Source organism: Vicugna pacos, chromosome 13, assembly GCF_048564905.1.
Source record: "Vicugna pacos chromosome 13, VicPac4, whole genome shotgun sequence".
Lineage (NCBI taxonomy): Eukaryota > Metazoa > Chordata > Mammalia > Artiodactyla > Camelidae > Vicugna > Vicugna pacos.
Genome location: NC_132999.1, coordinates 23651643 through 23678689, shown reverse-complemented (window position 1 = coordinate 23678689; position 27047 = coordinate 23651643). Strand labels below are relative to the sequence as shown.

At 43.9% G+C, this 27047-nt stretch overlaps 1 protein-coding gene across 8 annotated transcripts in view; it reads left to right on the top strand.

The window, feature by feature from the left end:
- The window catches only part of FGGY (FGGY carbohydrate kinase domain containing), a 389879-nt gene that overhangs the window by 281819 nt on the left and 81013 nt on the right, over nt 1-27047 (top strand). For 6 of the 8 annotated variants that reach the window (XR_012079071.1, XR_012079072.1, XM_072974343.1 and 3 more), the window contains 4 exons: nt 4242-4389; nt 16526-16600; nt 20719-20839; nt 26689-26783. Coding sequence is in view for 5 of the 8 variants with exons in the window: in XM_072974343.1 (XP_072830444.1) it covers nt 4242-4389; nt 16526-16600; nt 20719-20839; nt 26689-26783 (439 nt within the window). In the remaining 3 variants the exon portion in view is untranslated. The remainder of the gene's footprint in view (nt 1-4241; nt 4390-16525; nt 16601-20718; nt 20840-26688; nt 26784-27047) is intronic. The other 2 variants (XR_012079073.1, XM_072974346.1) reach the window with 1 other exon arrangement.

Sequence of the window (27047 nt, the reverse complement as noted above, 5' to 3'; positions counted from 1 at the left end):
AAGAATTAGAAGCAGTTTAGTGTGGTTAGACCATGAAGTGTGTAGGGGTGAGGATGGAGGAGGAATGAAGACTTGTCTGTAAAATGGTACAATGTAGGGAGAGCTAGATATTGAAGAACGTCTTATGCCAAACAAGGAGGTTTATGCTTTACCTTAAAGACAATGGGGAAGAGCCACTGAAGGTTTTAGGTAGGTATGGAGTCATAATCAGAGTTGCATTGTAGAAGAATCACTCAGGCAGGAATGCAGAAGACCTAGTTGGCGGGGACAAGATTTCAAGAGGGGAGATAAATTAGGAGGACGAAGCTCTAATCCAGGCATTTGAAGGTGGCCTGCATGAGGCAGTAGCAGTTGAGTGGGAGAAGAGCAGGCTGGTTAGAGAAATATTTGGAATAATAAATCGGCAGGTCCTAGTGAAAAATTGAATTTAGGAGTTGAAAGAAGAATCGAAAATGATACCCTCTCTGACTCTGCCCCCAAAATGATTGCTTGAGCAACCACTTACGTGAGATTGGCTTTGGTCAAACCAAGGAGCACAGAAGGAAGAGTGAGTATATCAGAAAAGGTGACATGTCGTCTTAGACATTTTAATTGAGAGGTCCCTTTTGGTATCTAGGTGGAAACATCTGATGAGTGCTTGGATCTTTGACTTGGAACTCATGAGGAAGAATGAGCAGGACATAAGGGCACATATTTGGAAGTCTTCAGCACTAGATAGTTAACTGGAGCCGTGAAAGAAGGATGGAATCACCCAAGGGTCTAGAAAGAATGAGACGAGGACCAAGGACAGGTCTCTGGGATACTTCTGATATATTTAAGGGACAAGCAGAGGAAGAGAACCAGCTGGTTAGGAGGTAGAAATACCAAGACTATTGTGTCCTGGAAACAAGGGGATGAGAACAAATGAGTAAGAAGCAGTCACGTGACGCAAAGTGCAGAGAGACAATTCGAATAAAATAAAGGCAAATAATGGTCCTTTGGAGTTCGCAACAAAGAGAGGATTGCTCCGCATGGTGGGGCCAGTCTCAATCGATCGGGGTGGGCACGAGGCATATTGCAGTGGGTCAGGAATGAGGAACTGGAGATAGGTGGAAACTTCTTTTCCAAGACTTTCTGTTACTCCTAGAAAGGGCACAATTTCTTCTGTTAGACCATGTGTTCTGATTTTTGCTTTGAAAGTATGGTCACCATACTTTTGGGCAGCCTATGAATCCAAATAACTAAATGATTTATGGAGAAGGAAAGGAAAAGAGAGATTCCAGGGGTGCTGTCTGCCTTGAAGATGGCAAGCAATAGAATCTGAAAAAAGCAGTAGAGATAGTAAACAATTGAGTCTGAAAAAAATCTCTGACTCTTGGGTTGTTTTAAAGCTAGAAATGAATTTCCTGTGATGGAAAACAAGAGGGAACTATTTCCCCATCACCTGTCATTTTATAGTACTCAGGACTCCAGATTTCATCTTCATAGCAGGTAAAAGTATTAGCCCCAATTGCAAAAAAGTTAACGAGGCTTGGAGAGGTTTAGTGCCTGTGGTCACCCACCTGGACACAGTGGAGTCGCTCTGTGTTTGTTGAAACTAGGTTTTCTTCTTCATACGCAGCAGGACTAGGGCAGCAAGAATGTCTTGAGAGAGGACATATGAGTCTGGAGTTCATGAGAAAGAGGGAGACCAATCCACTTGGAACAGTTAATATATGATTCCCGAGCTGGAAGAGGGCAAACCGCCATTTGGGAAAGAATTGATAAAACATACAAAATGAAACAAAGTCAGAACCAGAAAGCACCATGCAAGGTTAAAGTTATGTGAATAATGATGTGCATTTGTTATTTTAATGTTTTCCAAGTGCATTTCATTTTGAATGATATACTCAGATAGCACACATGGTGAGGGATAATTGAAAAAACGTGCCGGAGAATGGCCACATTCAAAGAATAAACATACAGCTGCGAGGAGGTGAGGAGTCAAAGGGGTAAGCATATGCCCCGTCCCCCAGGGATCTCATTAGTGCATGAGTGACCATATATGTAGAGGCTAAATGAATCTCACTGTTTGCAAAGACCCACAGTAAATGAGACAATGATGAATCAATAGTAATTAGGCCAATAGGGTCTTATTGACCCAGATGTCTGAAACCAAATGCCTTGCTCTGAGATTCCTTGCAAGACAAAAGATTTATAGACATGCAATTCTTTCAAAAAAAAAAATCCCTTTACTCCAAGTGCATTGACGCTATTCTGAAGTGGAATGTTGCTAGAATTAGTGTAGTCTCTTGACTTCTGGCTGGAAAGGATGTTTTTGTGGCCACTGTTGTCCATGTGATCCCACTGGACCAGGAGCAGAGAGAGCCGGCAGGTAGAAAACTGGGGTGTTACCACATTCTTCCCGGATATGTGGTTCTGGCCCTACTTTCCATAGAGGCCTTAGAGGATCCTTTCCTAACATAGAATTTCCTATCGTAGGATTATTCTAAAACAGTTTGAATATGGAGCTTTGATAAATAAGGCCTGATTGAGGATACAGAAAGCACATGGCTTCAGAATTACACAGAGAGGGTTTAAACTGGGACTCGGTTACATGTCTTCACTCCTTGAGCATTCCCTCTGTAAAGGGGAGTTAGCGGTACCCGGCTCACCAGGCTGTGGTTGAAGGCTAGGTGTGCCCACAAGGAGCATCAGTTGGTGTTCCGCTGGTTGGTGAGCCTTTCCCCAGCAAGATCTTCATCTTCTAACAAGATCTAAGGCAGGAGATTTTTCCAGATGGGAATGAGGTGTCATGGCAAGAACCTAAGTGGGTGCCTGGTAGGTAGGACTACCCTTACCTCCACCCAGCACACATCTCGCACACACACACACACACTCACACACTCACACAACTCTCACACACAACCATGCACTTATATAGAGCAGTTTAGCTCTATTTTCTATAGTGGAATTCCACATAAAATTTTTATTTAATAAGAATTTGAAAACGACTACCCTACTTGTTTGTTTCCTTCTTTATGCTTAGTTTAGAAAACTTTCAAGAATTTTGTGGGATCCAGAAGGACACTCACAGTATCACAAAACTAGAACTAGAAATATCTGAGCTCTACTCCTAAAACATTTTTTAAGGGTAAATAATAAATATTATCTTAGGTATCTTAGATATTAACCTCTCTTGGACATTAATCTCCTATACATTTTTCTGCCGTTATTCAAGCCATGTTTTAAACCTTTAAGGCTATAGTTTTCCAAGTACACCAGTGGGAAGTGGCATAGGTTGCCAACCCACTTTGTTCTAGAATTGTCAGTTCAAGAGAAGGAAGTACTTTTGAAGAGGAGAAGGGTTACCAGCTTTAATCTTTGTGTCTTGCAGTGAGATTTTACCCAGTGAGGTAGGTATTTTATACCCATTCTATGTGTGGGAAAACTGAAGTTCACAGAGGTTAAGTCACTGGCCCATGTAACCCAGCTAGAACCAGGTAGAACCAGAATCTGAACCCGAGGTTGCCTTGACTCCTAAGCCCATCATCTGTCTTCCTCTCAGCTGAAGAGGCTAAGAGAGGTTACCTGAATACCTCAGTCTACATGTGAAGAGACTAAGGCTTAAAAAGAGAAAGAACTAATGCAGTGTCATTTAGTGGGTCTGGGTGGGAAATCAAGTTTCCTAACTCCTGATCCTAACTGCGTTCACTGCATCGTGTCACTGCCCTTTGCAAACTCCTATCCTGAGTCCGGGAACTTACATGTGTCTCCATTTGTCCTATCATTATTATTACAATTAGGAATACTGATTTTTAAAAATCTTTTACATATGTACTGTATTGTGCAGTTTGCAAAATACTGTATCTTCACCTACGTAGTCTCCTTTGATCTTCACAATAACCCTGTGAGGAAAGTTAGGCAGGGATTATGATGGCTGTTTTTACAGATGCAAAGAGGGTGGTTCAGAAAGTTTGAATAGCTTTCTCGTGGTTACACACCGACTGTGGAGTAAAGCCTCTCTGGGATCTGGTCTTCTGATTCCAAACCTTTTCACTTTCCACCAGGCAGGCCACCTATCCCTGGTCACAGTGCAGTGTGGATTTGAGACTGTGCTACGCTGGTTTCTGTGGGTTGGGGGTAATTTCTTTGCTGAACCTTTTGGGACCCTGCTTACTCTCTGCATCTGATATGGGAGGACAAATGTTTTCTTTCTGCAGAACAATTTGCTCCCTGACCCTACCCCTCCCTTTTAAAAACAAAATCCACTTCTCTTCCAGATGCCAGAGTGTATATGCATATTTGAACAGTCACCTGGATCTGATTAAGAAGGCTCAGCCTGTGGGTTTCCTCACTGTTGATTTACATGTTTGGCCAGATTTCCATGGCAACCGGTCTCCCTTAGCAGATCTGACACTAAAGGGCATGGTAAGTAACAGTCCGTCCTTGCACGAAGGTGAAGGCGGGCCAAAGGGCTCCCAAGTTTGGAAGACGCAAAGTGAGGAGAAAGGAAAAGAGGAAAAATACACAGAGCCAGCCAGCAGCCCACTAGCTTCTTACAGATGCACTGCTGCTGTGAAGGTCCTTGCCACTCGCTCCCCAGGACGATCTGCTGAAAGTTCTCATTGTTTCTGAGCCAACCTCAAGAGCGTTAAAAGCAGTATTTCTTACACTTAGCTACTGTTGTCTCTTTGTCCCACGGAGCAACTGGAAGTCATGAGCCCCTGCCTATGTGATTTTTCTCTTTACATCAGTTTGTAGAGCCAAGTTTTCCATCTTATGTCCAGGCTGCTGAGTAAATAAGTAGTAAATATTACCACCCAGGGTCTTGCTTGCCACAGCCATCTGTCTGCCTAGGCTCCAAGTCAGGGCTGTTCAGTGATCGTGCTAACATTATGAGGATTTCAGATAAACTTCAGTAAAAGTAAAATAAACTGAATAACTATTGGGAGATAAATTCAGCAATTAGTGACTTTTAGAGTCACTTCTAGTGCAGAGATTTGGGGCTGGAGGGGCCAGGATGCACTTGGTGGGAGAGCTTAAAACCGCCTGAGCCAAGAGGTAACATCTTGGTGGCCGAGCGAGATGGGGCAGCTGAGAGTAGTTTGACTATAGAGAATTGTGTCTGAGGATGGAGGAAGCAAGTGAAAGCCAGATAAAAAGGGCTAAGCTTCATTTCCAAGGGGCCAGGAGGGACCAAAGTTGAGAAAAGAAGCCATGAATTCAAAATCCAGGAGATGTCAAGAAGTCGAGAAGCAGAGTGTGAGGTGACTTTAAGCAGGGAGTTGGGAGTGGAGGCCGTGAGCAGGGCATGGTCTGTCCTCTGCATGACAGTGGAGTAGGCCTGCTGGCTTGGAGAACTTCCGAACTTAGCATGCTTTGGTATTTTTGATTAATTCTGTTGAGATTATTTAAAATATTTTTATGAGGCCAACAAAGAGACCCAATCTTTATTTTCATTACCCAGTTGGCGTAATCAATGTCTGCTAATAAAAGGGAGTCATAGCAAAAAGGAAAGAAAATTGGACATAGCAAAAGTGATGTCTGTCTGGAGTCCATGAAGCGGGCCCACACAACAGATAATGAGCTTGGCCTCCTATTTGGCCCACAGAAGTAGAAGAGGAATGTCCAGAGAGGGCCCTGTGACCACAGGCTATGGCTCTAAAGATGTACTTTCAGATAACTGACTATGAGTACAGAGGTTATGGGAAGAACACATTTTGTATGGGTAGAAGAATTCGTGTCTTGAATAGAGACATATATCTGAAGCCAAATAGAGTAGACACTTTAAATATTAAAGAAGTTAAGAAGCATGGTCAGATCACAGAATGACCCCCAAACCAAGCAGGTTATATCATCAGATGATCGTGGCTCTAAAGTCCATGGCTTGGATCTGGAGACCTTTCCTTGGCGTCCTTCCCTTCCCTGCTAGCATCTGTTGTACCAGCTTCACTGCCCAGCATGGCAGGTGCCATGGCTTCCCAGTGGCTTCTGTCTGTTTCTTAAAACCAACTCTGACATCTGGAGACTTGAGAATTACATCATAAAGATTCCAATAAAGGTAATCCAAACACAGAGTGGAATTCCAGAGGAGCCAGTGGAATGTTTTGAAGTGTGCTTGCCTAATTAGAATAAGTATGAATAAATATGTACTCACCAAAAGAGAATTCTTGCATGGGGACATGTGCCCAATTGTATTGGAAAATCCTGATACATTTACTTTTTTAAAAGTTTATTGTTTTATAAACATACCTCATACATCACCTGATGTTTCTTAGACCATGATTTCCCTTCATAACTCTCCTTGACTTAGCCTTACCTTTAAATAGCTGTCATTCCATGAATTTACATCACAACACTGGAAGAAAAAGATGACCTAGATAAGATAGAAGGAAGGAAATTCTGGGCTAAAAATCCGCCTCCCCAATCTCTTTCCCTCAATCCAGTTTTGGATAACATCAAAATCATCAGCCCAACTCTCTCCCTTATCGTGTTATCCTTTTGCCAGAACCTACAATGACTACTTTCTCCAGCACTCATTCAGTACATATTCACTTGGCGCCTACTTTGTGCCCATCTCTCCAGCAGATAAGGTAAGGTATAATTCTTATATTCATGGAGCATATTTCAAGGGAAGGAAGTGCCTGATAAATTGTTAAGTTTAAAAAATACATAGTGGCTAGAATTGTTAGGATAATCCCAGGAAGACAAGAACTGTGTACGATTTCTTCTTTGGGCTCCTAAAACATTCTCTGAGCACATACTAAGTGCTTAATATGTACTTATTGATGATAGATAGCGAATAAAGAGGTCATCTATTGGTTTAGAAAAAATATACATACCGACAATTTGCTAATTCTAAATGGAATAGATTTAGACTCTTACTGTCCATATGATCAGTACAGAAAAAACCAGAACTAATGTCTGGGTAAATTAAGATAAGTTTCCATTTTATTATAATTATGAGTGCTTTTTTCATCAGTTAATTATTTTGATAAATACAGACCCTCTTAGTAGTTGGTGGGGGACGTAAGGGTAACAAGATACAATTCCAGACCAATTTCAGGAATATTACTGTTTTGGTGGGGAGGCAGAATATAGAAACATGCAGTGGGGTTACAAAGTGAAGCCCCAGCTGCCACTCACTGTCCAGGGCTCCTCAGATGCATGGAAGACGATTGCCCAGCCAGGTCTCAGCAGGCAGGACGGGTTTCAGATGGGAGGTGACGTAGACACTGAGTGAAACAGGGAACAGGGTCTGGGACCAAGGCCTTCATAGTTCCTGCAGCGTTTTAGAGGGCAGGAGAGCATGAAGTGTGAGTGGTCATGATTTTGGCTCCTTGCATCATTGTCTAACCAGTGAGAGACTACATTTAGCATTTTATCTAGGTAATTAAAAAAAAATCTTCTCTGAGGATCTCTGGATACTCCCCGTACTGCTGCTTCAGCCGCATTGCAGTCTCCCAGGTCTTTCCTCTCCCTTCCGTTGGCTCTTTTCTCTTACCCTTGTTAGACGTTCATCCATTCAGTTAATGCTCATTGAGCACCTTCTGTGTTGAGGCCTCTGTGAAGCTGAGGGAACACAAAGGAGAAAAGACACTGTACCTGGTCCAAGTTCACATAAAAGTGGTGGAGATAATATTGCATTTGGGTGTGTGTTCGTGATCATGATGCAGTATGATCCCTGTAGTACAGACATCTATACAAGGAGGAGGAGGTGCCCAATACATGTCTGTTTTGAATTTTTTTAGGTGGCCTTTGGGCAGCAAACCCTGATGCAGTCTGTCTCTGCTTCACTTGAAAATACCTGTAAAGTGAAGTGAAGATACCCCAAAAAAGCATAAAGCATGCTGACTTTGATAATTCAGATGACATTCAACTAGGAAAACTAGAATTGAGCCCTCAGAGAGTATGGGAAGATTTTCCAGAATCTACAAGACCAAATGTAACTTGTTTGATAAATATGATATGTGATATATGAGCAGAGTAAACACGAGCCTTCCAAGAGTTAGGGCTTCTCCACATCCTGCTCCCTAGCTTAAAAATCCAAGGTCCCTTTAAGCCTAGAAATAGAGCAGTCATCCCTCTACTCTGCTGCTGATGGTTAGGGTGTTTTGCTTTGTTTTGTTTTGCTTTTTGGAAGTGGCCAGTTTAATTTCCCAGAACTCCTCCACAACCTAGACCTTATCTTCCCTTTCAGTTCAATCCATGAGAAACCTGCCAACCAAGTAGCCAGCTGGACTGGAAGTCTGATTTAGGATGAATGGTGATGCGCTGCAGTCTGAGGACCCTGAGTCAAACTCTGCTAATGGGACAGAGAGAGGGAAACCCTGTGAATTTGGAGGAAGGATGTCGTTTTGCATGTCTACTGTCTGTTCTAGGGTTAGAAAGCAGGGTAGTGGTGATCCATCTCAGGCCAGCAGAGCTCCACAAAATAAAAACTGCTAGATTCTGGGAACTGGCAACTAGCTATAGATCTGAAGAGGCAAATCCGAGTTATAGTGAGTGGGGCTGAGAGTAAATCCTGTGTACTCTGTGCTGGGAAACACTGAATATGTATAGTGCTCTAGTTAAAATGAATACAAAAATAATGAAGTGAGCCCACAGGGAAAAACATGTTGCATACAAAGAAAAAGAAATACCATTTTGAACACTTAGAGAAAGGCCTCTTAAAAAATTATGTACTACTGGAACCAAAAGAGAACATTTTAAAAAATCCTTGGCATATTCAATAGGATTTTTAAAAACACATCTCTGTGAAAGAGGGCAGAACTTTATCAGGAAAAAAAAATGAGTTCAGATGGGAAGACAATGGAATGAGAAAAAAAGAGGAAATGATAAAGGTAACTAAAAATACTAAAAATACAAGAGCAGACTTAAAACCTGCATTGAAGATTCTAATGCAAAAACACCCACATATTTTTTACTGAAGAAAATAAGATGAGAGCTGTCCTAAGATGTAGCATATATTTTAAATTTATTAGAAAAAGTTTTGAGGGTAGGGGCCATGGCATGTTTACTTTTCAATTTCAGCAGTACTTAAGACAAAGATGGGCACTGAATAAATCGTCTTATGGTTGAGCAGGTATTTCAATCTTCACTTGTCAAGGGAGGAATGAATAGTGACCTGTCCAAGGTCACAAGGCCAAAAAATGGCAGAGCTTGAATGAAGACATGAATCCTGACTTTTAGAATACACACCCGATGAGGCTCCCTTAACCCACACCGCTGGACTTCACAGAATGAACTGTGAACAATTAGCCCTCCATCAGGCACGGTTCCATACTGAATCACATTCCGCAGCCCAACCTCTGCTCCCTGTCTGACCACCAGCTTTCTCACAAGTTCTCCCTTTTCTACCCTTACTGTGATCCCTGGATTTAAACTCTGACCCTGTCTCTTCTTGGTAATGATTCTATTTTTCTTCCCACCCTCACTGACTCAGGTTTCAAAAGTAATCACCGCTTTTGATTTGACCTGGCTCTAAACTCTTCCCCTTTAGGTGCCTCCTTTCATAAGGAGGAACAGGGCATAATCCAGGAATCCTTCCATTAGGCTGGGCAGAATGATTTTCTTTTGTTTTGGTGAAAGTTGACTCCCTGCCGTGTGACTTGCTGTTTCAGTTCTCCTTTGGTGATGCTGTACTGATCTGCAGCGCTGGGCTAAAAACAGTGGCGGTTAGGGGGTGGGCAACTTAATAGTATGCCTGGACCAAGTAGCAACCTATGTAAATATTTCTCCTTGCCGCATGATAAATGAGGCACGGAGAGGTAAGGGCTGTGCATATGTTATTTGAAAGAAGCAGAGGCTTGGGTAATAGCAATCAGCATCAAAACATTTAACGCTGGTCATTCTAAGTTCTTTAAAAACAAAACCAAAATGCTTTTTAAAGAAATATGACATGGTCATACATAAAGAGAGATGAAGCTAAATACCCACCCCCAGGAATGGTTGCATGTTGTAGATAGTTTGTGCGTGTGTGATTGTTTCTATTTTGAATGGTTGATTGGGTAGTTTTTACAATAGTGAAACAGTAAAGAGAGCCCAGGATTTGAAGTCAGGCGTGTACTTGCATCCTGGCTTGAAAATATGCCAGTTGTGTGACCTCGGAGGTTAGCTCTGGGAGGTTCGTCTGCTTATCAATAAGCATGAGCGACATAGATTTCCTTGCAGGGTCATTGTCAGAATCAGCGAGACCGTCACATTAGCAGACAGCAACTGCTTTTCAATCTGTAGCTCCTGCTTGGTGGCTCTCACTTGCATGTTACAAGATGGCCTTTGAGTCCCGGGCAGCTAGTCATGAGCCATCCATCTTAGACCCAGGACTAACTGGACCTAGCAGCCATGGAGGTCACCAGCCACGAACAGTCAGCTAGAGTAGCTGAACCATCACTTGGTCCATCATAGGAACCAAGTTTCATACAGGGGTAGAGATAAGTCTTCTCTGGGTCTAAGTTTTTGGCCCTCAGTTTCCTCATCAACACAGTAGGAAGCTCAACTTTGGTGCACCTTACAAAACTAAAGCACTGGCTGTTGGAATTTTAAGAGTCCTTGCCTTCTTGTATACATGACTAGTTTCTAGTCTCAAATTAATATGACCTGTTTGTTATAGTGGTGTTCTTTTTAAAAATTCTTTTCCTGAAAAGCCCACTCACAGAAATAAATTATTTCAGAGATGTAACAGGCCATGAGAACACACATATTCACCAGTGGTTGAAATGTGTTTTTGTGGCTTCATTTTGCAAGTACATGACTATCCAGAATGGAAAGTTATTTTTTGGTTCTTTGAAGAGCTGTGATTTCTAACATAAGGCCATATGCTGCTCAAACTGCTGGAGAAGTTGAGTGCTGCTCCGACGGCTCTTCAAAGCAAGTGCAGAACAATGTGCATGTGGAAAACTGGGAGAGAGTCAGGAAAGAAGCATTATGAGATCTTAGCCAGTTCCCAGAGGACTGACTCCCAGCTAGACATGGGCATCGCTAAACAGAGTCAGATGTGGGTGGAATCAACAACTCAGATGAGTATTTGCAGGAGCTCTGTAGGAGCCAGAGGCTGTATGCCTGTGGCGTCCTCCAAAGGGGAGCCTGATGATGGAGCTGGAGGCTCACAAGGCAGTTAAGCAGCTTTTGAGGGATATATTTTTAAGCCTTGGAAATACACAGACTTTGACATGAGTTTGTGGATGTTTTGTTATGATTTAATGTTGTTTTATTTAGCCATTTTTTACAGATTGTGGTTGCCTATGAAAAATTGAATTCTATAAGAAAGCTTAATATCCTTAATATCATTTAACTGGTTTTCTGGTAATATATTTTCTATTGAAGCAGCTAATTTACCAGCTGGTATTGTGATTTATCATAGGTGCTGTTTTTTCAGGGACCATGACGTGCCAGGCACCATGGTAGATGCTTTCCGTGCATTATTACCAACTTTGATTATAACCCTGCAAGACAGTGTTGCTACTTCATTTAAAAGAGTGGAGAAACTGAGGGTCAGAGTGTCTAAATAATTTAATCAGAGGAGAAAAGAGCAAAAGTGGTGTTAGAACCCAGCCAGTTCAAACCAAGGTCCCTGACATTTCTGGGGAGGAAAAAAATTTAAAAATGAAAAACTAGATCTTTATATTTTTGGCATCCCTTCTGCTTTGTTTTCAATATGTCTGTAATATTTCTCCATAATTTTAGTGTTTTTTAAAAAATTGTATTACAGATCAGGCTTTGCTTTTATCCTTTCTATGTACCCCAAATGACAAACAAAACTGGGGCTGAAGGGAACAGTGTGGACTGTGGACAGGAGCCCTTCCTGAGGTAATGTGATGGTTATGATAAAAGACTGATGAGTGAATCAGGCAAAAATCTGCCAGGAAGACCCAAGAAATTAAATAATGGGAAGGAATTAAGGCCAGAGGACTAAGGATGGGAAACAAGTTGGTGTGTAAATCCAAGACAGAGTTAGGTGATAGCAAGTGTGGGCCGAGACCTTTGACCAAAATAGCTTTGGGACACTGCTGCATCTGCATATTAAAATGACTTAGGAGAAAGGGAATGGGAAGGGATACGTTAGGAGTTCAGGATTTGCAGATACTAGCTACTATATATAAAATAAACAACAAGGTCCTACTGCATAGCACAGGGAACTATATTGAATATCTTGTAATAACCTATAATGAAAAAGAATATGAAAAAAAATATGTATATATATATATGTATAACTGAATCACTGTGCTGCATCTGAATCACTATTTCTGGTGTGCAGCACCAGAAATAAACACAACACTAAGTCAACTATACTTCAGTTAAAAAAATAAAAGGCCACATAGAGACATACCTTGGAGATACTGGGGGTTTAGTTCCAGACCACTGCAATAAAGTGGATCTTGGGAATTTTTTGGTTTCCCAGTGCATATAAAAATTATGTTTACATTGTGCTGTAGTCCTGTTAAGTGTGGAATAGCATTGTGTCTAAAAAATAATTAAACATTAAAAAGTATCATTAATTAAGAAATACTGCTTTTGGAAAAATGGGACCAGTAGATTTGCTCAGTGCAGGGTTGACAGAGACCTTGGATATGTAAGAAACATAGTATCTGGGAAGCCCAATAAAATGGGGAAAATATGACTTAGAGCATCAGAAGCAGGGCAGACAAAGGTGTGAAGGGCCTGGCACATCTGGGAAGCAGCAAATGGACTACTGTTCTGTGGTGGGGAGTTCACCAACAGAATAAGGTTGCAAGGGAGGATGGCAGTCCATCATCTAGTCATCATATATGTATTAGTTGTCTGTTGCTGCTGTAATAAATTGTCACAGACGTAGAGGCTTAAATTAATGATCTCACAGTTCTGTAGGTCAGAAGCCCAGGCTGGCTTAGCTGGTTTCTCTACTCCTGTTTTCACAAGACCAGAACCAATGGCTTTTATCTGGAGGCTCTGGGAATAATCTGCTGCCACACTTCTTCTAGTCATTGGTCAAATGCAACTCCATGCAGTTGTAGGATGGAGGTGCCTGTTTCCTGGCTGACTGTCAGCCAGGGATCCTTTGCTTCAAGAGGCCACCCGCATTCCTGGGCTCAGTGCCCTCTTCCTCCATCTTCAAAGCCAGCAATGGCAGATCAAGCCCTTCCTAAATCTCTCTGATTTCCACCTCTAGCTCATCTCTCCAGCCTTACTCTTCTACTTGACTGACTCTTCTGCCTTCCTCTTCTGCTTTTAAGAGCCCATGTGATTACATGGGCCAAACTGGATAATCCAAGATAATCTCCCTATTTTAAGGTCCACTGGCTAGTAACAAGTTTCATCTGCAAAGTCTCTTCACAACAGTGTCTCGATTAGTGTTTGACTGAATAATCAAGGGATGGAATCTTGGGGGAATGTCTTTAGAATTCTGCCTGCCACATTGTGTTAACACATTTATGTACATTTCCCATATCTGGCTATGGGATAACCATGCCTGCTTATTATTTCCTTCCATAGATGGCTTCCCAGGAGTAATTTTGTCTCACCTAAAGAATAGGTGTGTTTTGTTTGTCAGAAAAGAAAGGCTATGTCATCCATTGTGTGTCCCTTTTTTGCCAAAACTACTAACAAGCTCGAGTTAAATTTAGTGTTCATTTACACTGATTGTCTCATTCTCAGTTTCTGAAGAAAAGAAACTATCTTCTCTTTGCTTCCCTATGATTTCTGAACTCTGAAGGCTCTAGAAATTTAGAAATAGGCCCATGATATCTTTCTGCTTGAATATCAATACTTTGGGGAAGTTCCCATGAACGTATACTGGGATTAAGGAAGCTAAATCTGATGATAATGTACCCCTCCTCTCTTATGGGTTCTTACTCACTGAGAAGAATATCAGAACCAGTTACGTTGTCAATGGTATTATACAGAGCACTGGGGTTCCTAATAAATTAATAAGTGAATGCATCTTATATAAAAAGTCATGTTCCTCCCCTACCCTTGTCACAGTTTATCCACATCTAACTTTCACAAGCCTCCTGTGGATGGACTTGGGTTTGTAAAGCAGACACATAACCGACCAAGTGGAGGACCCTGGTCTGATTCATATCACATTGAGAGCAAGCCAGAGGTGGCCTACCTTCTGGATTGGCTCTGGAAGAGAGCTCTAAGCTGTGGCCCAATCGATTTTCCTGGTAGACCAACAACAGAGATGCTGTTGAGCTCAGGCCAGTTTGGGAGAAGAGAGAGAGAGACCATTTATGACCAGTGATCTTTCCACAGAACCACTGTAGCCATGGGGCTGGTTGCTCACGTCGGTGTTCAGCTGAGGGGACTTAGAGCTGGGTTGAAATCCTGATTACTCTGCTCCTTTGTATAATGCACTCTTCCAGATGGGATGCCTTTTGTATTTAGTCCCCCTGGAGGGAGCACTGTTTTCTGACTCACACACAGACTCCATATAAGTGACAGGGTCACTACTTTAACCCCAGTCTCATATAAGCCACTCCTGATGAGGAAGGGGAAGTGTGGAGTCTAGGGCTGGGGAAGGAGCATGGAGGAAACAACTGGAAGTGACAGCCCAGTGTTCTTCCCCCTCCAGGCGTGGAGGAAATGTACCTCCCTCAGCCCTGGGGGATGTCTGAAGGGCCGAGGTGGTAAACACTGCCCTCTCATAATTGTATACTTTGACAGAGACAGATCAGATGTTAAGAGAGAGAGTGGTATGCAAAAGGAAAAAAGGGCATGGAAGTATCACTAACTCACATGTGCAACAAATATTAACTTAGTGCCTCTGTGTGCCAGGCACTGTGGCAGGCATGGGAGAGAGTGTGGTGAGTGACACAGTGTCAGAACACCTCGGTCTGGCCTCCAAGCTCTGTGTTCTCTCTTAGGCAAGTTGTTTTCTCCCCCGTGAAATGCACGTCTGTGATATCAGCGTTGTTCATGTACTCCTCGTTTCAGCATTCTTACTGTATGTTTAGGTCTCCGGGGAACTTCCTGAAGGATGCTCCTTCACAGAGTTACTGGCTGGGGGACGTGCACCCCTAGGGTTCCTTTCCTGTCTGTGTTCAAGCCAGTCAGTGCTCCTGTGGGTTACAGCCAGAGCCATTGTTCTCATTGAGTGGCCCAATTATTTGTCAAGAAGGACTATCAGCAGGCAGCTCTGCTGAATTCAGGAACACCCCCTTCACAGACTTAGATGAGTGATAGAACAGCTGGCGCATGGGATGCCAAGTGAGGACGGGTAAGAGCAGACCCTGGAGTGTAAGCCAGGCTGAGCCCGGGAAGATGCACGGAAGGCAGAGAAGGTGTTTCTGCTTCAAAAGGAGGGTGACAGGGAGAATTTTTCACAGGGAATAACAGGATCAATTTTGCTTTGGGAAATATGCACTAGCCCTTTTAGAGAGGAGCGAGCGCCGTTAGAAACAGGGAGATTTGCTCAGGAGCTGTTTCAGCAATCAGGAAGGACAGAATGGAGGCCTGAATTAAGGAGGTGAGTGACAGTGAGGACGAAGAGAAAGTGATGGATTCAAAAAAGATTTGGGAGCCCAAATAGACAAAACCTGGAGACTGATTAAATACAAGAAGAGAGAGAAAAGTCAGGGAAAAGTTCTCCCAGGTTTCTGGTGTCTGCCCTGCAACAGACCAAGACTAGCCCCTTCATCCTGGCTGGGGGTGGAATCTGGAGAGAATAGTAAATGGGGCTGAGGCAATGAAGGACAGGGATCTGGGTGGACCACGAGGCTGCCCTGTTTTAGTGCAGGCTGCGTGTTGCCACCTCATCAAACTCAGGACTGTATATGCTATAGGCCCTGAGAAAGTGTATGTTATGTGAACTAATTTTGTAATGAACATCTAAAGTGAATTCTGGCATGGATGCCCAAAAACTTCAGACTAGGCTTGAAGAAACCAGCAGTCTTCACCCTCTAGAAATGTCCCAAGAGAACGCCTTGATGAACGGGAGATGTGAAAGGGAGACTGTGCCTATGTCTTGAAACTCCCCAAACCCAGCATCCTGTTCAGTTCTGGAATCTCCCAGAAATGGACTTACTCCATATAAGCACATGGTTCCGACTGACTTTCATGGGATTCCCTTGCAAAAACCACAGATTCTAAATTATCCCCTAAAGTATAACCTTTATAGGAGGCATGTTATTTTACTCTGAATCCCCCCTAGATGCTGTTTCACTGAATTCTGACAGTAGCAGAGCTCAGAATAAGTTCTTTTGCTCAAATACCCACTGCTACATGTTAATTTCTGTAAGCCAAAGAAAATAGGTGTTTGTTGTAAGGGAACATTGTTTTTAAAGAAGAAGAAAGCTATTTAATTCCACACTAAGAAATATCAAACACAATCTCCTTATAGTATTTGTTTTGTCTTTGTTTAATCCAAGGCAAGGCATTTTCTTTGGGGGAAGAAGGGGTAGTTTTTCCCAGGTCTGGAGATTAAACAATTTAGGAGTCATTTCACGTTCAGCTCACAAAAAGGGGATTTGCATATGAACTTGTTTCGGCAAGAGAACACATCTGAACGTGTTTCATGGGAACCATCTCTAACCATGGCGGCTCCTTTGACCATCTCCTTCTTTTTTTTTTTCCTTCATCCCTACAGGTCACTGGCTTGAAACTGTCTCAGGACCTCGATGATCTTGCCATTCTCTACCTGGCCACCATTCAAGCCATTGCTGTAAGACATTTTAATGCCATTTTTAAAGAGACTTTGGTCTATCAGTAAACTTTAGACCACATGCTCCCCAAGATGCAGCAAATGCTTTTGTGACAGATTCTTCCTTAAAAGGGAGCTCGCCAAAATAGGTGCTTGTCTGTCCAGAAGGAAATCCTGGTGAAGGTCTTCACCTGCTTAATTAATAACCTCGCCTGGCTGAAAGCTAGAAGGAGTTAAAAGTCTTTGAACATCGTATTTATCATTTATCTGTTTGTCTTCTAAGCTCAGTTAAACAGAAGCAAGCCAGCAAGTGCCATATGTGCTTGCGTTAAGGAAAGCTGGTGTTAAGAATGTCCACAGTTACAAAACACACGATGTTGTTCACTTTGTAAAAGGATCCATTAGGGGATTCCTTTAAATAGTAAGCTTCCTTAACATGAAAAGGTTTGTTTTAGATAATTAGCTGCTTAAATGGAGAGGTTTGGATAGTTAGGGAGGGAGAAAGGGGAGAATTTTAAAGTGTTAGGAGCTCCTAAACTGAAGATCAATCAAAAATGAAAAAAAAATTCCTGAAGCTCAAACATGATTATAAAGCATCATTAATTTGGCCAGGATTGTCTCACAGAGGTCCCCTTGCTGGTAAGAACACCACAGCAGAAGTCCAAGAATGTAGAAATGAGGTTCAGCTTAATGCAGGCCAGGGAGTGGGGAGGGTGGGAGCAGAGGGAAGCCAGCTACATTTTCCCAAATACCACACTCTTGGAAAACCAACTTTGTATGTAATGGGCCATACATGTATTAAAAGTGATCATATTTATTCCGTCTATTGTTTTAATGACCTTTGTAATACCACGAAGAGAAGGCAATTTAAGACAGATTTTTGAATAAGGCTGTATGGTGGAGTCAATTGAATTGTGAGGGAGTTCAGTCTGTTTTGCAAAAGTATCTGGGTGTTCTGATCTTTTAGTGCCTTTGTGCATTTTAATGTGCACTTTAACGAAGCATTCTGATAACACATATTTTCCCATACTGTTCAATCTGAAAGAAAATGTGTTTCATTGACACTGAATATTGCCCTTATACCTATTTGTTGTTAAGTTAGAGTTAAGCAAATTCTTCTCTCTAGTAATACCTATGGTTGAAATTTTGTAAGCATAGAATGAAATGAAAGAGCTGTTGTAATGAAGTTAACTTGGGACTGTGCAAAACCCTCTGTGAAGTGAAATTCTCTCATGACCAAGCTTAATTGAAAGACCTGTCAAACACCCAGTTTATCCGTAGCCTGTTCAGCTATAGTTTTCTTTGCAGAATAGACCCTTAAAAAGTACTATTTGCATTTGAAGTCTCTCCATTTGCATTTGGTTCTGTACATCCCCAGTGGAATAGCCTAATTTTAATTTAAATTTCTCAGTGAAAACATTTTTTCCAGAAAGGTGAGCACAAAATCACTGTAGCACAAAGCCCTTTGGTGGGGCATGTAAGGAGGGTGGAGTGTTTCCCAGAGTGGCGTCTGGGACACCGAAAGAGAATGCCTGGAACTAACCGCCAGCCCGAGTGGGAAATTCCCGCCGACAATGCCACCATCGGGGAGAGACAGGCGTCACGGCCCCTCGCGCAGGAGTGCCTCTTGTTCCCATCCTCTCTTGCCTTTTCCCAGGGAGTGCGCTGTGTGTTACTCTTGTCTCAGGGCTGCTAATCACAGGAGCCCCCAGGTCTCTGGTTTTAGAAATATCAGAAATACCCATTTTGCATGGGGTTTCCATGCATATTGGGAGGCGGCTTCCCCTCCTTGAAAGTAGACTGTGTGGCTTTAGGCAAATTATCAAATTATAGAACTCCTGAAGGGGGGTACCAATATGCAGTTTTGGGGATTTTCATAAAGTTAGAGATGACAGTAAAGAGCATAGCAGAGTGCCTAGCATATAGCTAATAACCAGAATAGCTCTCATTTCTAAATGCCTTCCATGTACTGGACACTTCTATGAGCCTTCCGTGCACTGTCTACAGCAGCAGCCTTGCAAGGTGGATATTACTGTACTTCAGCAAGTCTAAGACCACATTTTAAATTTTTTTTGCATATTAACATTTTGGATAACCCATAGAGTTATCAAATGAAAAATATGGTGTTATTATTCCCATTTAAAAAATGAGAATTGAGTCATAGGAAAGTTAGATACAGATTTTATTTTAAGAAATAGGTGAAATGCCTGAATGCCATACTAGTTTTTGTTTTTATTTTCTTCATTTTTGTTTTTTAATTCAAAAGTCATGCTCTTAGCTACTGCAGATTCATGCCCCTAGAGTGGACTAGCGTTACCCAGAATCCACAGATACTGAATGGTCCGTGGTGGGTATAAAGGCATCCACAGAGCTCCTGAAATTAGTTATCATACTGTTTTATATATGACTTTTTTTCTGGGAAGGTCAGTAGGTTTTATCATATTCTCAAGAGGGTTCATGACCCCCCGAAAGCTTAAGAAGGAACATCTGGGGGTAATCAGCCGTCTTCAATAAGCAGGATCTGGCCTTATACAGTACAACATGTTTTAACTTTTTTTTTTAACACACTACATCTGTCGATTATCTTTGGAGGCCCAAGTTTTACCTAATCTATATTCTTACCAGATTCACTAATGGCTTCAACAAACCTGAAGACCTCTGGGCTGGAAATACTTGGTTCTGCTCCTAAACTGCCCCTGTCCCTCATCATTTACTCCTCGGCATTCAGGGTTTCCTGCCCCCTGTCCCCCAGATCACCCTTTGACCTCTCCCTCTCCCAGAGGCACCCACTTTCTTCAGGAGAGACAGCTCTTGGGGGTCAGGGAAGCAATTTGAGGATTTCCTAAACCCTCTTCCTTGACTTTGGTTAAGCCTTTGATACTGCATGCCCTCAAGCTGACCTTTCTTCTCCTCCTCTGCACTTGGAGCCATCGTTCCAGCACCACTGTCCCACCTTCACTAAATCTGTGATACTGGCCCTCATCTCTTCAGCCCAAACCCCACCTTCCTGGTGGTTGCACCATCCCTGGCCTCCCAAATCCCTGATCTCATCTCCCTTGACCTTCTTCTCCCTCTGTTTTCAGCCATTCACTCCCACGTCTACACCTGGGACTTCATCACCCCCCGGAGTTTTTAACTCTCTAAACATTTCAAGGGCTCTCTCGCCACCAGAAAACCCTCTCCCTCATTTTCCCCCAGGGCAGCTTTCTCAAACAGCTCATCTTTTTGTTTTTAATCCTTATCTCCAATAAATGATGGTTTGTGGAGTTTGAGTTTTTGAACTTCCTAATAAATTATGATTTTAGCTACTTGAATATCCTAGCTAAAAATAATGACTTGTAAGTTAAGATTCACCTCAGTGACCCTACAGTAGTGTTCTTTGTCAAGCATTAACAATTTTTACTGAGTTTAGTGAACTGAACACGACAAGGAGGAAGATAACACATTTGAGGAAGATAGGAAGACACGGGCTGAAATGAAAATCTGGTGAAGCCCTGAGCCAACAAGAGCATGTGGTTTCTGCATCATCCCAGGTCACTAAGGACTGACTGGGAATGGAAGCCTCCTTAGTAGAACCACTACTTGGCTTCGGGTGATAACAAAGGTCATTTTAGCCCTTTACCAGCCTGCAGTCTTGTGTCTTTGTGCAATTAGAGCCCCCTTTCCGTGTTTCTGCTGCTGAGTCTGTTGGTGCCATTTCCAAGGAACAAACTCCTTTAGTTCCTAATTAGGGAAGATCACCGGCTGTTATTTTCAGAGCAGAGTTGCCAATCACTCCATTCCCGGTGTCTCATAGAGGACCTGGGCCATAACTGACACTCATCAATTATTTGTTTGAATGAATGGTGTTAATAAGAACTGTGTTGACATCGTCAACATTGTATAACTCCTGATTGAAGCAAATGCTGTGATAATTAAGAAGACTTGGGCATCAGGCAGGCCCGGGTTGAAATTCCCTCTCTGCGACGTACTTAATGGTGTCATCCTAGACAACGTAATCTCCATGAATCCCAGCTTTCTGAGATAGTGTACGCAGCGCTCTCAGTGCCGTGTTTAGCGCTGGGTAAACACTCAGTGAAAGTTCCAGATCCTTTACCTTGGCTACCCTATTGATGCTTTCTTCTGTTTTTCCCTTTAAGTTCGGGACGCGCCTCATTATAGAGGCCATGGAGGCTGCAGGGCACTCGATCAGCACACTTTTCCTGTGTGGGGGCCTCAGCAAGAATCCTCTTTTTGTGCAAATGCATGCGGACATTACTGGTAAGTCTAAAGAGGAGGAGAGAAGGCCACGTAGGGCTGGCAGCAAATGGGCATGGCCAAGATCTAGACAGGGTTGAGAACAGGACAGTAGAGGGGGTGTGACAGATTATTTTGAATATTTATGTTAAAATGTTTTTTTTTCCTTAAGATAACTCTTGTAGTTGTAATGGGGAAAGGACTTGTATGTATATCCAACTATAAGAAATGAGACAAGGGAGGTTAGCAAAGGCTAGATCTTAATTCAAGCATTTACTCAACAGTTTTCAGTGCCTCTTCTGATCCCTGCATTATGGGCAATATTGAAGATACAGAGATGAAAAGACATGATTCCTGCCCCCAGGGAGCTCAAGGTCTATTGAAGAGGGTAGACAGCAAACAGACACTTCAAATCTAGTGTGGCAAGAGCTCCAAGTGAGAAAAGCACACGGTGTTATGGAAACACAGTGGGCTATCATGCCCTGGTTTGCACCTGTGATGGGTCAGGGCAAGGGACTGGAGTAAGTGATAGGGAAACTGTCTTGAAGAAAAATGGCAGCGCCCAGCCACTGTGGAAACTGTGGGTTTCTGGCTGCAGATGGGAATCTGAGCCCTGAGACCCCCAAGATCCTGTGATTCCTTCTCACCTTATCAGAATCAGGGATCATGACACAGATGGAGAGAATCCAGGCTAACGGGCTGATCCCTCTGTGATATGAACAGACAAAAACAGGGCAAGATCTGTAGTGCAGACCCCTGGGCCTCAAGGAAGGTGCCCTAGTGGCAAGAGGCTTGCTAGTGTCCCAGAGACTGGCCTGGATTTCTGTCCTTCTAACCTGGTACCCTCACGCCTCTTGCTCCTTTCTCTCCCGGTATCTCCTAGGAACAGATCTTCCCCCTACACCTCCATCCCAAGATGGCCAGGTAACAGGACAGAGCAAGGAGAGGAAAGTAGGGGAGGATTGGACCCTGCTTACAGCCCCAGTTCCAGTCTCATCTGAGCCCCCTCTACATTGACCTCCATTCATCATCATCTCCTGCTGTACCCTGTCCCCTGGGTTCCTTCCCTCTGGCAGCTGAGTGGGTCAAGGTTTCTGCCCCTGACTCTGCCTCCTCGTATCTCCCTTCCAGTCATGCAGATCCCTGCAGGTGACAGCTTCCCCAAATGTGATGGGCATAGTTGACCCCTGCACACTGTGAGATTGAACTAAATAAGTTACTTATCCCTATCATAGAAATGGGTAGAGTGAGGCACAAGTCATAGAACAATATAAAAAAAGCACACAGCCTAAGGGTAAATATATAAAAGTAAGTATAGAAATTACTGCTGTTAACCAAGCTCCCACTCTGTGTTGCTGTGAGTCACTCTATTTACATTTAATCTTTATACACTACCAAAAGGTAGCAATCAGTGCCCCTGTTTTACAGACAAGGAAACTGAGGATTAGGAAGGTGAGTTAAATTGACTGTCCAAGGTCAAACATTCAGTAGGGGCAGGACCAGGATTGGACCAGGTGTGTCCAGGCCCAGCGGGCCCTACCCTGTGTTGCTGACTCAGGTTGCTTTTCTGTTCAGTTTGTAACCATTTGATGATGATTCCTTTTTTCTAAAGTGTCCAGAGCCTGTGGAAGTGGGCCATTCTGAGGCAGAAAGAGGGAAGACATAAAATGGAACCCAGATCACCTAATGATTTTCCCCAGGAGAAAAACTATAACTCCATTTTATCTAGAAGTCAGCTAGCTTGTTCAAATACAGTTCAGACTTAATCCATGAGTGACTTTCCAATTTCCAGCCTCCAGGTAGCTGCCAAGACTCCCTACCTGGATTCAGGAGGGGAGATAAAATCAACCTTGGCTAACACCTCCCCCGAGGGAATGGAAAACAGGGCCCCTGACAGAAGGGCAGCCTGTGCATCCCCAGGCCCTGTCACCGCAGCTCCAGCCTTTATGAGCATGAGTTCTCTTCCAGGCCTTAAACCCCCGAGCTGACTCATAAGCCGGGTGCAGCAGCTTCATAGAAAGTTCTGCTTTGGAAACTGTTCTCATTCAGGCTGTTAAATGAAAAGGCTCTTGATCGTTATTTGGATTCCGATGGAAACTGGACCCTTTGTCTCTGACCATGGACGAGTTACAGTTCCCAACAAAGGGACCTTTTCTTTGGCCTGAAATTCCTCTGCCTTGGGAAGCCTGTGATTGACAAGTGATGGCAAAGTGCATCTGCCTTGAAATGCTTTGGGTTCTGCTCAGCTCATTAATGCAGCAGATAAAATAGTTCACATTCCAGGCGAGGCTGCCTTCTTCCTCTCCTTCACCCAACACACTGAGAAAGGAACACATTTGCATTGGTTTCTGTGAAAGACACGTCCACAAGCAGTGGGTGTGTAGGTAGAGTGTTTGTTGCCTTTAAACATTGTCATTGCTTTAGTTTTCCTGCCAGGAAAGCCATAGAAAGAACCATAGACCTGGTCCATGATTCTCAGGAATACATATGAAAGACACAATGGAATTTGGAAGATTCTTTGGAGATAGTGTGGGGTAGGGGACTGGGTAAGGGACCAGCTCTGTGACTTTGGGCAGGTTGCTTTACCTCTCTGAGCCTCATTTCCCTCTTCTGAAAAGTAGAAACAATATTACTTCCCCCATATAAATCATGCCGAGGAATAAATATTCACGAGTTTGGGAGCACCAATCTCTGTACTTAGCTCAAAATAGGTGTTCAATAAATGTTAGTTCACTTTTTCCCTTAAGGCAGCCCCACAGCAAAAAGAGGTGCATTTGAGAAAAAAAAATTTAATATTTTGTAAGCAAATCTTTGCCATTTGGGGAACAGCCTGCTCCTGCCCCATGCAAGCAGGGAGAGTGGGGCTTGGCCAGCTTGAGGAATGTTCTCTCTACGTGAGGAGGAAGAGCCTCCTTGTACCCTGGGCATTTAGTTAACTGTGGTTTCAAGAAATACTTGGTGTGTACTAAGTAATTGTAGGTTTTCCCCGCTGACTTGGGACTAAATGTTCCTCCCTCTAAATTTTGGGTTTTTTTAGGATTCTGGCAATTTCAGGACGGGTTTCCCTCTTCTTCACTATTTCAGTCATTTGCTGTTTCACTTATTCATTCCAAAGCCTTCTCTGAGAACTCCAGCCTACCAAGTGCTGAGCTTGGCATGGGCGCCCAAGGAAGAACAATAACGCCCTGCTAAGAGGGTCATTACAAATAGAAAAAGCAGTCTTGGAGCCCTGACCGCTGTCCAGAGAGGACAGGGGACCCAGAGGACATTGGTGTCAGTATGAGTCAGACCCAGGCAGAGAACGGATGACACACTCAAATTGGATTAACTGGAGAGAAGTCGAATAAAGGGTCTATTTACAGAGGTGTGGGCAGGGTTTAGAGAAACCCCGGCCGCCAAGCACTAACCATCCTGAGCCTGAGAAGCTTCGTGAAGAGGGCCGCCTGACTGGAAACGAGCTCAGTCTAGGATGCAGCCAGAGAGCTGGGGGGTTGCAGACGGGGTCCACACAGACCAGCATCCCAGGACCCAGACAGGTTTTAGGGGTGGGGAGGGAGGAGGTGAGGCTGACCCGAGGGGCAAATGGAAGCTGAGAGTTGGTTCCACCTGTGGTAACGGGCGAAGAGAGGCGTTGGAGATAAGGTAAACATTAAGAATCATAACAGCTAATGCTAAGTTAGGGCCTCCTCTAGGCCGAGCACTGTTTCAAGTGCCTTATTTACAATAGCACTTTTAATCCTCACAGCAACTCTGTGAGATGAGTGGAATTTTCACCTCATTTTGCAGGTAGGAAAACTGAGGCACAGAGAGGTTAAGTAACTTGCCTAGGATCACACAGCTAAGTCAGCAAGGAAGGCAAAATGCAAACCCAGGCAGCCTGACTCCAGAGCACCTTGGGCTGCAACTGGAGATGTGTTGAAGGGCCCATCTGGTTCCTCCCTGCTCAGACCAGTGAGGCTTTGACTGGGGAGGAGGGCTGGGAGGCGAACAGCATGGGGGTGCTGTCTTCTAAAAAGTCCCAGATCCATGGGGTGGTCATAGTGTCTCTCCTGATGTGACCAGCACAGCCCTTCAGTGGCGCCTGGGGTCTCTCCTGCCACTCTGGATGGTTGATGGACACCTGCCCTATTCTTTTCCTACTGTCCCACTTTCCAGCCCAGGTGAATCATTGAGATCCATCCTCACAGTAGCGGCTGCCATTCTCAAAAGTTATCATAGGCCAGAAAATGTGCTGAGCCCATATGTGCCCTTTCTCATTAATCTTCACAGCAAACCTATTATCCCCATTTTATATATGTGGAAACTGAGGCTAGAGAGGTTTAAGTGACTTGCTGAGGGACACAGAGCTAGCGGAACCATGTCTGAGCTTTTCCCAGAGACCCCACCCCACCTGACACTTGTCAGCAAAGTTTCCAGCGCTAGCCCTGCATATGGAGCTGGTATTCCCTATTCCTCTGGGGTAGGTGTGGGAATTCTGTTCCCTGCCCCCTTTGTCTGGGGTGCTGGAGTAGGAGGATGAGTTAGGAGGTGGTGGGAGGGCAGAGAAGGAGATGTCAGGGAAGTCTTCCCAGAAAAGAAAAATGCTATCTTTGGAAAAATAATGTCCTGAGTCGAGGAAGATCTTACAGGTCTGGCCCTAGAGCTTACCTCTGTGGAGTTTGCTGCCATCTCCTGATTAACAAATATATTTATATTTTATGTATGTTTTATTTCATAAACACACACACACACACACACACACAATATCCTAAGAATTCTAAATTACTCCTACTAATCTTAAGCCCACCATGAGCCCTCAACCTCTGCGAGTTGGCACATGGAGTATTCCTCGACTGTAATTCATCCTCCAGATGTTGGCTTAATCCTGAGTTCTACTGTTCTGACCCCCTTCCTCATCTTGAGAATTCATTCTTCCCTCATTTAAGCACTTTCCATGTGCTAGATTCTAGCCTCAATTCCAGGCACTCAGCAGTGGACCAAGTCCCTGCCCTCGTGGAGCTTATGTTCCAGCAGGGGAGCCAGATGGTAAACAAGTGCTGATACGGTGTAAGCAGGCAATGAGGAAGTAGTGAGACTGGTGAGGCATGTTGTGGGTAAGCTGTCATTTTACATCGGATGCTCAGGAAAGCCACAGTGGGAAGGGGATGTTTGCACAGACTTGCAGGAGGGAGAGGGTGTCGCCATGTGGACATCTGGAAGGAAATGACCCAGACAGAAGCAATGACACAGACAGGGCCTTGAAGCAGATTCAGGAAACAGCGAGGAGGCCAGGCAATGTTATTGGCCTGGAAGAGAGGAGAAGCCAATCAGGACACGAGAAGTGACACCAGCCCTGGAGGGCTTGTCAGCCTCAGTGAGGACTTTGGCTTGTACTCAGAGAAATAGGAAGCCACCAGAGGGATTGATCACACCCTCTCTTACTACTTCCCTTTTCCTAGTGCATCTCAGTTAGAGACCCAGCCCTGCATGGCCTTTATCTCTTTCTCATCTGTCTCCCCTTTGAGACATGAATAGCAGGACAGTCTGATCCATCTCTGTATCCCTGGGCACAGCAAAGTGCTTAATAAATGTTTGTTAAACTGCTTCAAATGGCGGGTGGCAGCTAGCCGAAGCCTGGAAAACCTGGGCAGAAAGGTCTCCTGAGTTGATATATATGGTGTTGGCTCCCAGGGGGCCCTTGGCTACTGCCTTGGCAGGCAGAAGCAGTGAAATCCTTCAGAACCAGGTAATCCCAAAGAACAGGGAATGGCAGGGGAGGGGCCCCCCTGCTGCTGCCTTTACATCAGGTGTTTGTGCTGCTGGGGCTGCTGGCTGGCTCCCCACACTGCCACTGGCCCTGCTCCCTAACCAAGGTGTGGCCTTGTCCTGTGCAGGCATGCCTGTGGTCCTGTCACAAGAGGTGGAGTCTGTTCTTGTGGGTGCTGCTATTCTGGGGGCCTGTGCCTCGGGGGATTTCTCTTCTGTACAGGTAGGTGAGGACCAAGGGGTAGGCCGCGGCCCCTCCCCTGTCTGGGGCCGTCCTTCCTCTTGACAGCAGCTCATGTCTTGCAAAACACACACAGGATATAATTAAGAAATGATAGGTTCCAGCCAGGGAAAGCACAAACACTTCTAGCCTCAGACATATTTATTGCAGTTTTCATTTGACTTGGCCTCTGTTACTGTTGGTCGTTCTGTTTTTCTGTGGGTTTTCTTTCTTTTTTTTTTTTTCTTCTTCAAAATAGCTCTTAAA